The sequence below is a fragment of the Oncorhynchus clarkii genome, chromosome 9 (genome assembly GCF_045791955.1).
Source record: "Oncorhynchus clarkii lewisi isolate Uvic-CL-2024 chromosome 9, UVic_Ocla_1.0, whole genome shotgun sequence".
Classification (NCBI taxonomy): domain Eukaryota; kingdom Metazoa; phylum Chordata; class Actinopteri; order Salmoniformes; family Salmonidae; genus Oncorhynchus; species Oncorhynchus clarkii.
This window is the reverse complement of record NC_092155.1, coordinates 61,231,427-61,248,769: the sequence shown is the minus strand read 5'-3', so window position 1 is coordinate 61,248,769 and position 17,343 is coordinate 61,231,427. Positions and strand designations below refer to the sequence as shown.

Genomic DNA, 17,343 nt, shown 5'->3' with positions numbered 1-17,343 from the left:
GTTACATTTTAAAAGCTTAGGGGGACAGAAAATGGTCCAATTCACACACTTATCAAGAGAACATCCCTGGTTATCCCTAATGCCTCTGATCTGGCGGATTCACTAAACACAAATGCTTTGTTTGAACATTATGTTGGAGTGTGCCCCTGGCTATCCATACATTTAAAAAACAATAACATTTAGCCGTTTGGTTTTCTTAATATAAGGAATTTTAAATTATTCGTACTTTTACTTTTGATACTTAAGTATATTCAAAACCAAATAGTTTTAGACTTTTACTGGGTAACTTTCACTTTTACTTGAGTCATTTTCTAATAAGGCATCTTTACTTTTACTCAAGTATGACAATTGGGTACTTTTTTCGCAGCTGGTTTATACATGGTCATCTATTTCAGCACAGGCGTCCACATCTGTGGTTTAGATATTAAATATTATTCCAGTCTCCATTGCATTCATTCGCTTCCCGGTCCGCCCGAGTGATGGCGCTAGGTAGAAACAAAATACTAATAATTGGGGTTCTCAAATTCTCTCCGTCACATGGTTCTACCATTGAGCTGAGCGAGGAATAGAGTGTAGAGAGATAGATGGAGGGGGTTTGAAAAACTGTGGAGGAAAATCTGACAGTTCGATACAACACAGGTGATACAGTGGAAAATAGTTAATCTGTCTGCTTGTTTTGCTTTTCCCTTTGGAAACGGTTCGCATTCACAGGGGGTGGACGGGGGTGTCAAAAAATGCCAAACGCAATGATGCATTAAGCTCATGTTTTCTCAAACACAAGAAGCTCCGGTTATCGCCTTTATTGATTATGCTAGTGGGGAGTGGATGGTCCGAGTGGAAGCAGAATTTGAAGGAACCGACCAAGGTGGATGCTGCGCGCCGTCGCGCATCCCGAATCGCTGAGCTGAGTGAGTATGAGATTAGCTCCTGGCACAATGCTCTGCCTTAAGCATGTCTGTCAGCATGTGAGAAATTCTCATATATATACATCATTAGATTCTAGATGTTTTTGCTGACATACATTTGATTAGCCTTTTCACATTTTGCCATTTGATCATTGATTGGTCAGCTTTATACATAGCATTGTGCGATTTTTTCCTTTGTGTTGTTCACAGGCTCCGTTACCATAATTTCTAGTGGTCCTACATACAGTACAGCAGACACGTGTGCAACAGCCACAATGTCACTGCACTGCTTGGCTTTTGTGATTCGATGTCTAATTAACCGATTTATCAGATAACCTGGATGCGAGCAATATGTAAACGTTTATGTGTAGCCTACGTCGATGTCGTATGCTTAGCCTTCAAGAGGCCTCTGTGATTCATGAAAGATAATTGACATTAGACTGATACAATGACTGTTTTCTGCCCCCCCCCCCCCCCCCCCCCCCCCTTCAAAAAGGGGTAATGGGGGTATGTCTTTGTGGTGTGAGTTGCAAGATGCTGACCTTAGGGACCAAGCAACACCGGCGTTGTGCGTTCATTTTCACTTTGATCTTGACATGTTTTTTTAAAATGCTTTAATTATGGAGGGAACCATAGACTAAGGGGTAAACGAATAGAGGTCCCCAAGTTTAGTCAGACAGTGAATGAAACCACACACACACCACTGCATCGATTTGAACCTTTTTGGGGATGGCATTCTTTGACAAATGCCTTGGCACTGCCAAATTCGCCTTGCGTGATCTATCTGTTCACACCGTCTTCTCTGTTATGGCCAGTGTCATGGTGTGCCATGCCTGCTCGGTGTTTGGGCTCTAACCTGTTGTCTCCGGAACCACCGCAGTTTGAGCTGTCGGGGTTCTCGATGTTAAAACCCAGCCTATGAGAGTGTTGTGGTTGGTGCAGGCAAGGGCGCGAATCATTATACGGGCACATAGCAGACTACTGGACTGATGGTTAGGAAGCGTTTAACACCCTTCTCTCTATACGCACGCGCGTGTAGCCTACGTGTGTTGCTTACTTGTGGAGAATACATATGTCTGAGCCTGCTACAGGATCAAATGTATCAAAGGAGAAATGTGGTTTGGGATTTGCTTTTGTCCGCTGTATAAGGTGTAGACAAAATCATCTCAGTTGGAGTTCAGAGCCATGGAGGGGGAGAAGAACCACAGGGCCAGTATATGAGCAGCTTCCTGTAGCCTATGAAGTCTTTATGGCACCCAATACTCACACATATGCATGGGTGAAAACATGCAACTGAGAATGCTCTCAGAGACAATATTCTCCCTCACTCAGGGCTAAAATGGTTCATCTTATTGCAAGCAAGTATTTGACCTCTTTCATCACAGGATCACAGGATCATACATCTCTTTCTTTCTCTCACACATGCACACACACACAGACCCATGGGTTTTGAATTGTGGGTAATTGTGCTCTGTGGTGTGTGTGTGTGTGACTGGAATGACTCAGATATAAGGGTCTGCTCTCTCCCAATTGATTGATCAGCATTGAAGCAGATGAGCTGCTCTGCTTGCTGTGGCCAGGGACAGTTCAGGACATAGAGAATAGAGACAATGAGTGTGTGTGTGTGTGTGTGTGTGTGTGTGTGTGTGTGTGTGTGTGTGTGTGTGTGTGTGTGTGTGTGTGTGTGTGTGTGTGTGTGTGTGTGTGTGTGTGTGTGTGTGTGTGTGTGTGTGTGTGTGTGTGTGTGTGTGTGTGTGTGTGTGAAAGGTTTTGATGATGTGATGGATAAGCAGATTACTGACCACCAGTAAAATGCCTTAATTTGGCATCATACTATGTCTCTAGGGGACATTCATCATGTGATCATGTTTTGGTGTATTGATTGACTGTATTGGTAAACAATAAGGCTGATCAATGGGAATTCTACTGGAACTTTAGGCTACCTAAAGGTTCCAGAAACATTCCCAGTTGGATGCATTCCCAGTTGGAGGTTTAGCCACTTAACACAATTACCTCTGTCCACTCACTGTTCTTGACACCTGAAAGAAGTGTCAGAACTGCCATTAGCAGTATTTTGGAGACCACACAATTGACTTGGAACCCCCAGAATGATTTTTACAAAGGTCTCTTTTTTGATACATGTATTCTTTTTGTGTGTATACTAATTAGGGTAACCCTAGCCTACCAACTCTAAGGTGTTGCTGTTACTCCTTATTTGTCTATGGATTATATTACTGGAGCATTGCATGCTTCGGTTGGTCTTTCATATTCGTTTTAAACTAAAGGAACATCCTGTAATAATTTATTTCCCTGTGCTCAACTGATAGCATAGAAATCACCCAGAGAGAGGTGGAGAGAGGGAGTGCTGACATGTTTTAATTACTGGAGCCCTAGATTTGAGGCAGAGGAAGATCTGTTTGTATGGGCCTGGGGTTTATGAAGGATGTTCCAGTTACGTGCTTCTCCCAAACATTTTTTTGTTTCTTTCACTGACTTCTGCATTCCCTCCCTCCCTCCCTCCCTCCCTCCCTCCCTCCCTCCCTCCCTCCCTCCCTCCCTCCTTCTTGGCTATAACAAGCAAATCACAGAATGTGAGTCTCTTACTAGGATAAAAAGGATCTGGTGAATACATGAGTGTTTCTACGCCAAATAATTAGAAAATGATTCAGTTGTTGTTGTGTTGTATTGTTAGAAAAATATTTATTAGTGACTTTGGTTTTGTTTTGTAGAGTGGGCCATTTGCAATCAGCCATGAGGGGGTAATCTTTAGTGCATATGATGCTTAAGGGCTGATGGTAGGTTAACAAGCACAGCCACATTTTTTAAGATTTCAATCCCAGTATCTTAAACCCCCCAGATCCCATCTTCACAAAACAGATGAGCATGGATATACAGGCATAAATACATAATGTAGGCACAAAGAGGTGCGTCAAAATACTCTAAAACTTGCCTCTCAAGGACCCACAACATATGTCCTCACCTTAGCTCACTGATACCCCGACATCATGGCCAGTCACTACACTTACACCCAGGCAGGTAGGGCAGCACAAGGGGATGTCTAGAGTGAGGGATATGGGGAAGGACCAGATTGATTAGAAGAAGATTGAGCATTTACAGTTAGCGGTTTAAATGCGTAGTAGAGTGCCATAGGATGAGGGGATTTTATCTGGCTGGGGAGAGGGTCTTTGTTTAGCAGAGGAGCCTCTGGTTGAGGGCCATTTGACTGCTTTGCTCGGAGCGCAACGTCCAATTGGTTTGTTTAGAGAAAGAGCTCTAGGGCCAGAGATTACACTGCAGTGATGAGGCGTCATTCTGCATAAGAACCTAGGGGAAACGCAGAGAGAGAAAGAGAGACAGACTGGAAATGACAGCCTCTTCTCATCATCAGCTTTTCAGCTCCTTCAAGCACCTGCCACAGAACTCCTACTCACATGCTGATGGCCTCTCTTTTTCTTCCTCACCTTCCTTCCAGCCCTACTCTGCTTCCTCTCTTCCTCTTGCCTTGCTCTTGCTCTCTACATCTGTGGTCTGTTCTCAATGTGATTTAGGTGTAGTTACACTGGAATCTGTCAGAATTGTGAATGAATAGAATGTCATTGTGGATCCATTTGGGTGTTTCAGGATATTCTGGTGAGAGTGTTACAAAATACATATTCTGGGTGAACTCTGGGGAGAGTGTTGACAGTTGAATTCTGGTGAGAAATGTTTTACATTTTATAATGTTACAGGTTTTTTCACCTCCTGCCTTTAACATTTTTAGGACATGTTTTACACACAGTATACAATATATAAGTACGTCCATTAAGTAGTAAGGTAACGCAGAAGTGTGATAAAGCATGTTTCCTGCCTCAATATATTGTACAGTCATTGCCAAAAGAGCTGTATGTAGGGATTGACAGTTGCTCTAGTGTAGCAAAATGCATTTTATTAATAAATTATATTAACATATATCAACCAGGGATTTAATTGCCAGCGTTTGGGCTCTGTTGAAAGCACTCTGTGTCGTTCTTGTGAGAAAGCTGAAGGCGGTTTGGATGAAACCATAGTTTTGGAGGAATCAGAACATTGTCTCCCATATCATTTGCATGTGCCCTAATAGCACTGTACAGACCACCATCACACCACACTGCAATGGTAAGGCTAAAGCTAATTTAACTGAGCTGTTTCAGCCATTTTGGATCACCACACTAGTATGCTAATGAGCTACAATACTAACCATGTTAGTGCATACCAAATTGGCTCATTGGTCCCATAGCCACTGAATTGATCTGACCACCATTGACACTCTTCTGGATAACATGAAAACAAAGTGCGTGCATTCCACTGATTATCTACTCCCAATCCCAAAGAGGATATAAGATAAATGCTTCAAAGATACCGTATCAACACTTGGCAGAATAATGCATACAGTGTCTGTTGGTGGTGATATTCCCTGTCAGGAATTTCCATATGTTGGGAATTTCCACATGTTGGGAACCCCCCACACACCTCCCCACCTGTTTCCTCTATACTGGAACAGGATTCAGTGCAGAGCTCTCTGTTTGTAGGAGACAATTTACTATTATGTCAAATTGAAGAGATGGTTGAGAGATAGGGATGCCAGACAGAGAGGGGAGAAAATGGTGTGTTTGTGTGTGTGAGGGAGAGAAAGAGAAGGAAATAGGAGTAACCTAGTAGGAGTTAATTGAAGAGGGGAAAAGCACCTGTGAAACTGGACATACTGTTCCTACTAATTATCTAGCAGCTGGTCTGAACCAGTGTTCGAGAGGAGATGGGGGTAGTGGGGCCTAAAACAATGTTGTACTGTTAACAAGGACAGCAAGGCATAATATACTGTACCTCAGCATGCTGTGTGTCCTGAGGATTTAAATGTCAAATGTTTTTCATGCCATGTTATGGCACTCCATAGTTAGCATTAATATATTCAGAAGCACAGATGTCCCAATAGCCACATGCAGAGGCAAAGTTGATCCTCTCTCTTTCCTTCCATGTACTAATTGAGACCGTACCTACTCAGCCTCAACTGTTGGTCAACAAGAGGCTATGATATGCTCTGGGGAAGTCATGAAAGTTGAGGGTATAGAGACTTTAGACTCTACTGTAGACCAGAGTGGGATAAGTCATATGAATCGTTTCGTTTGAAGAGCGTTACAGTATATTCTCCAATGAATATATATGCGAGAAGAGGTTTGGGAACCTGTTTCAAAATAGGCTAGTACCTTGATGGTTGCTGGTTCAAACCATTGGTGGTGAATATTTTTGCTTCTGTAAATGTGTAGTTCAATAAGTAAATCATTAGTCAACCTTGAAGAGTGTCCCAGGACAGATATATCAGAAACACATCTGCATATCTGATGTCCCTTGGAGATTTGGAGGGCATCATTAAACAATCCTGATAAGAACTTGTCCTCATTGTTTGAACCAAACTGCCTACCTAAAACATCTCTTTCACTGAGAGAGGAAAAAGCTTGGAGGACCCAAAAAAAATCTAAGAAAATATTGTTTCCTCTGTTCTCTGTCTTCTCTTTGGTTTTGGAATAAGATAACAATGTGGGCCTCCTCTCTCTGTTCCTGTGCCTGTCTGTATTGCAGTAATTTTATCTTCGCTGTGACTCATTGACTCTGCAATATTTACAGTGTTTTGAACAAATGATTAAAAACTTTGGAAAACTATGATAATTACAGAGGTGAAGAATTATATTACACTTAAACAAACAAATATATCAGAATATCTTCAACTGGTGTCTCAGGGATGATTGATATCTGTGTGTGGAGGAAAGGTCCTGGTAAGGATGGTCCCTGTGTAGACTGAAGACTAAGTGTACGGTTTAGACTACACTGTGTTCGTTTCAAAGACATTAATCCAGCACAAATTTGAATCTGGATATCAACTCCATTGCTGGGACTGATATTCATCTAGAATTGATGGGCTCTTTGGACACTACAGGTTAGCGACCTGATGTTTTTGGATCTGTCAGAAAGCATAGAGAAAAAAATGGCACAAATCCTTAACAAGCCCAATGGAAGATAAAGAGGCCAGAGGGTAAATGACAGTCAATGGAGGGGAAGAGAGACAGAAAAGAGAAGGACAAAGAAAATGAGTGTCAGAAATGCTATGGTTGACCTTTTTGTATATTCCTGTCTTCCTTTTGTTTGTTATTGGTGCAACTAGAGCAATAGAAGTAACTGTTGTGTGTCATAACATGTTCTCCATTTATTTGAATGATATGTTTGCCCCAATCCCCATTTTAATTCTGTGTTCTTAAATAAGACCAGCTGATCTGTATGACAAACAACCCATCTCTTTCCTCTCCTTCTCCATCTCGGCAGATCCCAGGGAGGTTGTGGTGTGCATGTGTGTGGTGAGTGTGTGGTTGTGAGAGAGAGAGCGCCAGCGCTCCCACATGGCCTCCATGCAGGACGGGCTGAACTTCACGTCTCCTACCTACGGCAAGGTTCTGCTGCTGGGTGCCATCGCTGCTGCCTCAGCCTTCATCGTCACCATCCTCATCGTGGTGCTCTGTGTGGGCTGTCAGAGGTGAGACAAGTTAATGTGCATGACCATGTGCACACATGGATATACACACATTTATGAGTAACAGAGTTAAGAACATACTGTAAACTCACTCCACAGCTAGTTTGTAATTTTCCCGATGGAGCTATCGAATTAGCTATCTTTTGATAGTTTAAATGGTCGGTACGTTGTCAAGGAGGGTGGTTACGTGTGCTAGCAAGGCAGAGGTCCTGGGTTCGAGCCTCTCGTTGCGAGCCGAATCAGGAGGAAGTGGTACTCGCTTAGCAAGCAGCGTGACGTCCGTAACACCTGTACGAACGCACGTACACACGTACACACGGACACACGTACACACGCACGTACACACGTACACACGGACACACGCACGGACACAGCTGTTTGCATGTTTATAATACATTAACTGTTGTGTTTAATATAGGAAGGGAAAGACGCATAATGTCTCCAGTGAAAGTGGGAAACACAGGTTGATGGACATGGTGAGTCGTAGAGATCACTCCAATAACCACATTTAACACTTTAGGTAAAACATGGATACATTTAGCATTCGCAAGCAATTGATAAAAACATTTGTCTGTTTATGTGTTGTTAGAGTATACTCAGGCAGTCAAAGCTGCGTTCCATCAGCAAGTCGGACGGTGAGATGAACAAGCTAAACTGCAATGGCAAAAGTGAGTAGAACTCTTAGGCATAAGAGTGTCACTGTTCAGCTCAGTTTGTAGAAATATTCACCACATAACAAACAATGATCCTTACCACTTTTACAAGGCTTTTTTTCATATACTGTAGGTGAAAGAATGCCAACCTTTCTGGTTTCCATGTGTCCTGCAGAGTCATCTAAAAAGAACCGTCCATCTAGCATGGACCTCCTGCCCAGCCGCCGGTCCAACTCCGACCTCCGGTCAGGGGGAAGGACGCTACCCCAGATCCCCTCTGGCACCGGAGAGGACGGGGAGCACACCTACTCTGAGGTAGGTCAACGCTCCTCCCCGAAGCGTGGCCCTGATAACAACCTCTACGCCATAGTGGGCAGGGCCGGAGAGACCGACACCCCAGCCCCTCCGGCCGTCCCAGCCAACACCCCTGCCCCCCCTGATCTAGACGGGGATGGGTTGAATGAACCGCTCCCCGAGCCTGAGCCCATCCCCCAGGCCATGGCTCCTCCACACCCCCCGGAGACGACTGCAGAGTACGCCTGCGTCCGGAAGCTCCGGAAGGTGGACAAGGCTGTCCCCCAGAAGAGAGACAGCGGGACCGATATGGGGGAGGCACCGGTGCCGCCTCCCCGCCACGCCCCACCATCACACCCTGCCCCGCCTCCGCCACACCCTCACAGTATGAAGATGCCCCGGAAAAACGTGGATGCTTTCAAGCTGCCCACCTTCCCCAAGGTTGGTAGAGAAATGGCTGATGGTACAGAATGATAAAGATAAAGTTTGTTCATGTAGGAAGTTCTTGCCAGAGTCAGACCTTGTGACGAAGGCAATGTGTTCAGAAATGTTGATTCATTTCACTGCATTTTTCTGCCTATTTGTACGTGTCTTTGCAGTTCCCTACATGTATTACTAAAGGTTGTATTTGTGTGTGTTTATGTGTTTTGTATATAGAGCAATGAAAGTCGATTTCTCCTGATGCCTCTTTGTAGCTCAAGCAATTCTGTAAGAGCTACACATTTAATTGTAATGTTTAGAGCCAAATGAAATGCATTTATATGTCTGTTTGCACACATTTCCTCTCTCAAGGCCCATTTTAAAACCTCTTAAGGATCGGACCCTTTTTTTCAATTTCCACCTAAAATGACATACCCAAATATAACTGCCTGTAGTTATAGACCTGAAGCAAGGATATGATATTCTTGATACCATTTGAAAGGAAACACTTTGAAGTTTGTGGAAATGTGAAATGAATGTAGGATAATATAACACATTAGATTTGGTAAAAGATAATACGAACACAAAAATATGCGTTTTCTATTAAAAAAAATCTTCATCATCTTTGAAATTCAAGAGAAAGGCTATATATCCAGATAGGAGTTTGTGTAATTTAGATATTGGCCACCAGATGACAGCAGTGTGTGTGCAAAGTTTCAGACTGATCCAGTGAAGCATTACATTACTACACTATATATTTTATCAAGTTTGCCCAAATGTGCCCGAATTGGTCAATTGATACATTTTCAAGTACATAACTATAGAGAACATACAAAAATGCTATGATAATAAAAATGTTACATTTACACACATACAGGAATGTCAAACATGATGGATAATTACCTCCCCTACAGAAAAAACACTAACCTTCACACATCTACAGTTGAAGTTTACATACACTTAGGTTGGAGTCATTAAAACTAGTTTTTCAAGCACTCCACAAATTTATTGTTAACAAACTACAGTTCTGGGAAAGTCAGTTAGGACATCTACTTTGTGCATGACACAAGTCATTTTTCCAACAATTGTTTACAGACAGATTATTTCACTGTGTCACAATTCCAGTGGGTCAGAAGTTTACATACACTAAATTGACTGTGCCTTTAGACAGCTTGGAAAATTACAGGAAATTATGTCATGGCTTTAGAAGCTTCAGATAGGATAATTGACATAATTTGAGTCAATTGGAGGTGTACCTGTGGATGTATTTCAAAGCCTACCTTCAAACTCAGTCCCTCTTTGCTTGACATCATGGGAAAATCAAAATAAATTAGCCAAGACCTCAGAAAAAGTTGTATACCTCCACAAGTCTGGTTCATCATTGGGAACAATTTCCAAACGTCTGAAGGTACCACATTCATCTGTACAAACAATAGTACGCAAGTATAAACACCATGGGACCACGCAGCCGTCATAGTGCTCAGGAAGGAGATGCATTCTGTCTCCTAGAGATGAACGTACTTTGGTGCGAACAGTGCAAATCAATCCCAGAACAACAGCAAAGGATCTTGTGAAGATGCTGGAGGAAACAGGTACAAAAGTATCTATATCCACAGTAAAACGAGTCCTATATAGACATAACCTGAAAGGCCGCTCAGCAAGGAAGAAGCCACTGCTCCAAAACCGCCATAAAAAAAGCCAGACTACGGTTTACAACTGCACATGGGGACAAAGATTGTACTTTTTGGAGAAATGTCCTCTTGTCTGATGAAACAAAAATATAACTTTTTGGCCATAATGACCATCGTTATGTTTGGAGGAAAAAAAGGGGATTCTTGCAAGCCGAAGAACACCATCCCAACTGTGAAGTACGGGGGTGGCAGCATCATGTTGTGGGGGTGCTTTGCTGCTGGAGGGACTGGTGCACTTCACAAAATGGCATCATGAGGAAGGAAAATTATGTGGATATATTGAAGCGACATCTCAAGACATCAGTCAGGAAGTTGGTCGCCAATGGGTCTTCCAAATGGACAATGACCCCAAGCATACTTCCAAAGTTAAGGACAAAAACGTCAAAGTATTTGAGTGGCCATCACAAAGCCCTGACCTCAATCCTATACAAAATTTGTGGGCAGAACTGAAAAATCGTGTGCGAGCAAGGAGGCCTACAAACCTGACTCAGTTACACCAGCTCTATCAGGAGGAATGTGCCAAAATTCACACAACTTATTGTGGGAAGCTTGTGGAAGGCTACCTGAAACGTGACCGAAGTTCAACAATTTTAAAGGCAATGCTACCAAATACTAACTGAGTGTATGTAAACTTCTGACCCACTGGGAATGTGATGAAAGAAATGAAAGCTGAAGAGACACCATTTGAATATAAAAATAGATTTTATCAAACTAAACTATGGTACATTTATATCTCTGGGACTCTCAGGATGACAAGATTACTGAATGTAAGTACATTATTTACCTTCAGAGGTGAATGTATCAAACCAGCTGTGATAAAAGTGTTTTGTTGTTGTGCACTCTCCTCAAACAATAGCATTGTATTTTTTCACTGTAATAGCTATTGTAAATTGCACTGGTGTAAAGTACTTTAGTAAAAATACTTTAAAGTACTACTTAAGTATTTTTTGGGGGTATCTGTACTTTACTTTACTATTTATATTTTTGACAACTTTTACTTTTACTTTACTACATTCCTTAAGAAAATATTGTACTTTTTACTCCATACATTTTCCGTGACACCCAAAAGTACTCGTTACATTTTTAAATCTTAGAAGGACAGAAAAATTGTCCAAATCACGCACTTATCAACAGAACATCCCTGGTCATCCCTACTGTCTCTGACCTGGCGGACTCACTAAACGCACATGCTTCGTTTGTAAATTATGTCTGAATGTTGGAGTGTGCCCATGGCTGTCCTAAATAGTGGCGTCTACTTTGCTTGATATAATGAATTTAAAATGATTTATAATTTTACTCTTGATACTTAAGTATATTTTAGCAGTTACATTTACTTTTTATACTTAAGTATATTTTAAACCAAATACTTTTAGACTTTTACTCAAATAGAATTTTACTGGGTGACTTCTACTCTTACTTGAGTTATTTTCTATTGAGGTATCTTTACTTTTACTCAAGTATGACAATTAGGTATTTTTTCCACCACTGGTAAATTGGACACTGCAGTTCGACTAACAAGAATTTAAGCTTTCTGCCCATATAAGACATGTCTATGTCCTGGAAAGTTGGCTTTTACTTACAACGTCATTCTAGTTACATTAGCGCACGTTAGCATAACCGTCCCGGTTTAGGGACACCAATCCCGTAGAGGTTTAATGGACTGACTTGTATACTCCTTAGCAGAGGGGAGCAAAAAGGGATTTTGAACAGTAAGCCTGAAACATTACTTTTCATTACAGTCCACCAAGTATTATACAAAAGCATTGTTTTATTTGTTTTATTTTTGTGTTTCCTCTTAATCATATGAAGTTGACAACCCATTCATCCTGTTCTCTGATTGGCTGGCAGGAGGCCGTGTTCATGGGTAATGGAGAGCAGTACATATGGAAGCCTCCAGAGGATGATGACATCACCATGCTCCAAAACAAACCGTTAGGCCCTCTGAGTCCTCACAGTGGAGAGAACATACAGCCTTCCACTGCTATGGTGAGTATGTATGTCATTACAAAGTACTGTATGTGTGTATATCAGTTTGATTTGTACTGACGGTTGTCCTGTGCTGTGTGGTTTACAGGTTGCAGAGATGTACTCCAAGGTATGCAAACCAGGCAAGAAGAAGAGAACTGTTCCTGGGTCTCCTCCAGCAAACATTGGCTTCCGGACCTTGGGGCGTGGTGACCGGGACCGGGAGCGAGATGGGGGATTCAGTGTGGTGGTCAAGCCACAGACCTGGGCCCCGCAAGAGGGGAAACCCATCGGAGGAGCCTCTGCCACTCTGGAAGACCACTGTTATGAGTCCATCGAGACGGGGGAGGAGTGCGACCCCACTTATGAGCCTATGGAAGGTGGTGGTGGTTGGAAGCGAGTTGGAGGAACCGAACGGCCTCCAAACACCTGCGCCACACTCAGGCCCAGGAGGAAGAAATCCCATCAACCCTTGCAGCAGCAGCAGCCTCCCCCGCCGCCGCCCACACAGCAGACCCCCAAGTTACAGCACCTTCCAGCCAAAGCCCTGCTGCTGCCCGGGGAGAACCTGTACGAGAGCATTGGGGAACTGAAGCAGGGCGGAACTGCCAACTCCAGCACCACCACCATCTTCACCTTCAACGACGGCATGGAGATGTATGTCACTGGGCTCTAAGGCTGTGACCTATCTGACCTCTTACCTCCTTCCCAGCAAAAAGAAGACCACGGTTGGGAAGAGCTGGTTGAGCCCCTCTCATGCTCACTCACACATACTGTCTACATTACAGTCATAACTTCCTGCCTTTCAGAGCCTAGGGCAAAATGGTTGGTCAGTGGTTAACGGGCTGAAGAGAAAGTCCTTTGCTGGGTCAAACCCCTATCTTGAATCCAAAGGTAGTGATGAGAAATGAGCACAAAACTATTACAGAGAAATCTGTAGGATGGTAGCACTATTTTAACAATGTGCACAGCACAATTAGAGGGAAAATTGCCTAAATTCTTCACCCATTTTAGTGGGTAAAATCATAGAAATAAACTCAGCAAAAAAAGAAATGTCATCACTGTCAACTGCGTTTATTTTCAGCCAACTTAACATGTGTAAATATTTGTATGAACATAACAAGATTCAACAACTGAGACATAAACTGAACAAGTTCCACAGACATGTGACTAACAGAAATGGAATAATGTGTCCCTGGGGGGGGGGGGTCTGTATCTGGTGTAACAGTCAGTATCTGGTGTGGCCACCAGCTGCATTAAGTATTGCAGTGCATCTCCTCCTCATAGACTGCACCAGATTTGCCAGTTCTTGCAGTGAGATGTTACCCCACTCTTCCACCAAGGCACCTGCACGTTCCCGGACATTTCTGGGGGGAATGGCCCTAGCCCTCACCCTCCGATCCAACAGGTCCCAGATGTGCTCAATGGGATTGAGATCTGGGCTCTTCACTGGCCATGGCAAAACACTGACATTCCTGTCTTGCAGTAAATCATTCACAGAACGAGCAGGATTAGCCTGCAGGAAGGGTACCACATGAGGGAGGAGGATGTCTTCCCTGCAACGCACAGCGTTGAGATTGCCTGCAATGACAACAAGCTCAGTCCGATGATGCTGTGACACACCGCCCCAGGCCATGACGGACCCTCCACCTCCAAATCGATCCTGCTCCAGAGTACAGGCCTCTGTGTAACGTTCTTTCCTTCGACGATAAACGCGAATCCGACCATCACCCCTGGTGAAACAAAACCGCGACTCGTCAGTGAAGAGCACTTTTTGCCAGTCCTGTCTGGGCCAGCGATGGTGGGTTTGTGCCCATAGGTGACATTGTTGCCGGTGATGTCTGGTGAAGACCTGCCTTACAACAGGCCTACAAGCCCTCAGTCCAACCTCTCTCAGCCTATTGCGGACAGTCTGAGCACTGATGGAGGGATTGTGCGTTCCTGATGTAACTCGGGCAGTTGTTGTTGCCATCTTGTACCTGTCCCGCAGGTGTGATGTTCGGATGTACCGATCCTGTGCAGGTGTTGTTACACGTGGTCTGCCACTGCGAGGACGATCAGCTGTCCGTCCTGTCTCCCTGTAGCGCTGTCTTAGGCGTCTCACAGTCTGGACATTGCAATTTGTTGCCCTGGCCACATCTGAAGTCCTCATGCCTCCTTGCAGCATGCCTAAGGAACGTTCACGGCGATGAGCAGGGACCCTGGGCATCTTTCTTTTGGTGTTTTTCAGAGTCAGTAGAAAGGCCTCTTTAGTGTCCTAAGTTTTCATAAAGGTGACCTTAATTGCCTAGTGTTAGTGTCTTAACGACTGTTCCACAGGTTCATGTTCATTGATTGTTTATGGTTCATTGAACAAGCATGGGAAACAGTGTTTAAACCCTATACAATGAAGATCTGTGAAGTTATTTGGATTTTTACAAATTATCTTTGAAAGACAGGGTCCTGAAAAAGGGACGTTTCTTTTTTTGCTGAGTTCATAATTAATTTCCATGGTTAAAACAGTGTTATTGTACTGGCAATCCTGGAGCCCTAGTTTACGAACGAGCACAACTTTCAGTTTCCCCTCTATGTAGCACTTAGTCTGTTTATGGCAGACCTTTCCCCCAAGTTGGTCGATGTGTGATTCAGGAAGGAATTAAAATAATATAATAATATAAAATAAATTAATATTAATCAAAGGACTTTAAAGCTCAGGGACAAAGAGTCAAATGAGAGAATAATTAACTAAATTGCAAAAATGTTGGCATTCTTCCTAAAGAAAAAGTAATAATTTTGACCATATTCACAGATAAAAATACCAGATATTTTTCCCTTTTCATTTGTTACATATCACATGGACTGTCTCCACTACCATCTGTAAATGAAGTGTTTTACTTCAGTTTTACTGTTTTTACTTGCCAATCCTTTTCCTGCACTTTGCCTGCTTAATGTTGCATGCTAAAAAAACACAAACAAAAATCAAGCACTGTCATGTGGTACCGAAGAACATATATATATTTTTTTTACTGATTGTTTAGTTGTTATGTTGCTTTGTTTCTCTTAGAGAGCACAATGTCATTTAATTCAAGATAGCTTTGGCTACTAGGAATCTCTGGCAATCGTTACTGTCAAGTTGGTCACTGCCTTCGTCTTCAACACAGAGAGGAAAGGATACTACTATCTGAACCACAGGGGCCATATCAAGTCAGGGGCTATATCAAGTCAAGGTGACATACTGTTGAAGTCTACACAAATGTAATAGCTCCATCCTCAGTCTCAAAACTAAGCTCAATCAAGATACTGCTTCAGCCTCACGATGGTGATTTCACCCTCCTAAGCTTTGAACGCAGGTGGAGCATTCATTAACAGACTCTCTGTAGCGATCTCATCACTACACTGATGAACATTTTTATGTCCTCTCAATTGCCAGTGTTATCCTAAATGAAAATAAAAAATTCAGCTGTGCAGTGACAACAAATGATAACGACACAACAGAGATATTGTAAAGGAACGTATCTGAAGTATAACACAAAATGTCATCTCAACCTGGACACTAAAGAACTTCATTTGACCAAATATACCCAGCACATAATGTGGTTATTATTCTGTATGTTGATGCAATGTGTACGTGCGTATGTTACAAAAAGAAAGAATAATAAATATATAATTGGTGTCAAGAAATCTATCTTTTACTATTTATGTTTGGCTGTATTTTTGGAATGACTTATCTGGTGACAAAATTGCAAAGCAATGAAACAATGTGAATTTTGATGTTTTTGTTTAATTTTCCCAAGCCATTTAAGTTATGGTGTGTTATTTGAAAAGCCCAGCTAAGTTTTATGTGGCAGCTAATGTTGTGTGTTTGCTAATCAGACTACAGGGTCTTGTACTCGAAGCGTGTAATTAAGTGCTAAAAATGCAAAAGATTGTAATGTTTTATATCAGGATTACTATTCATGAAAATGTCAGTCAAGTTTATACTTTTGTAATAAAGTGGCACTTTGAAAAATTATGTTTTCTCTAAGCTTCACTTAAAAATATATATAATCTAAACATGTACCTCATGTGCCTTTTATTAGTCGGGATTAACTCCACCAGAAGGTAATAATTATTTGTCCAACCATGCCAGATAACTTCACTAGACCACAGCACAGTCTAAAGCTGTCCCTCCATTGAACTCTTTGTCATATGCGCTGTTCATGATCTGTTAAGATATTATTATTTTGCCTATTACAACATCATGATCAAATTATTGCCATATAATAAAGATACAAGTCAAGCACAGGCTGGGTTTAGACAGGAATCCCAATTCTGATATTTTTCTACTAATTGGTCTTTTGACAAATCACATTAGATCTTTTTCAAAGCTGATCTGATTGGTCAAAAGATGAATTACTGAGAAAAAAAGATCAGAATTGGGCTGCCTGTCTAAAAGCAGCCATAGTAGGCAAAATAATATAAATCAATATCAAACTGCTCCTGAAACCAAAGGCAGCTCTGAAAAACATTGGTGGTGACTAATGGAAGACAAACATTCTACAATCGTGCTACAGATTTATCACAGGAAAACATGATTTAATTGGCTATTAAGGCATTGAGAAAGTTGGATGCATTCAAGTAGATGTTTATCATTTTTGTACCCTTATTTTACCAGGTAAATTGACTGAGAACACATCCTCATTTACAGCAACGACTTGGGGGATAGTTAAATAGGAGGGGGGGGGGGGGGGGGGGGGGGGGGGGGGGGGGGGTGAATGAGCAAATTGGAAGCTGGGGATGATTAGGTGACCATGATGGTATGAGAGCTAGATTAGGAATTTAAGTAGATGTAAGTAAGGGTGACTGTTTCCTAAATGATAATCTGACATTCACTTTATTCCATAATTACACTCTAATAACAC

At 42.3% G+C, this 17,343-nt stretch overlaps 1 protein-coding gene across 1 annotated transcript; it reads left to right on the top strand.

The window, feature by feature from the left end:
* The first annotated feature begins 735 nt into the window (after positions 1 to 735).
* On the top strand, positions 736 to 13,540 carry LOC139417329 (SR-related and CTD-associated factor 4-like). The gene is made up of 7 exons (XM_071166596.1): positions 736 to 908; positions 7,236 to 7,443; positions 7,859 to 7,916; positions 8,030 to 8,063; positions 8,269 to 8,828; positions 12,347 to 12,484; positions 12,573 to 13,540. The coding sequence occupies exons 2-7, from the start codon at positions 7,310 to 7,312 to the stop codon at positions 13,137 to 13,139; spliced, it is 1,491 nt and encodes a 496-aa protein (XP_071022697.1). The 5' UTR covers positions 736 to 908; positions 7,236 to 7,309; the 3' UTR covers positions 13,140 to 13,540.
* Positions 13,541 to 17,343: the final 3,803 nt, after the last annotated feature.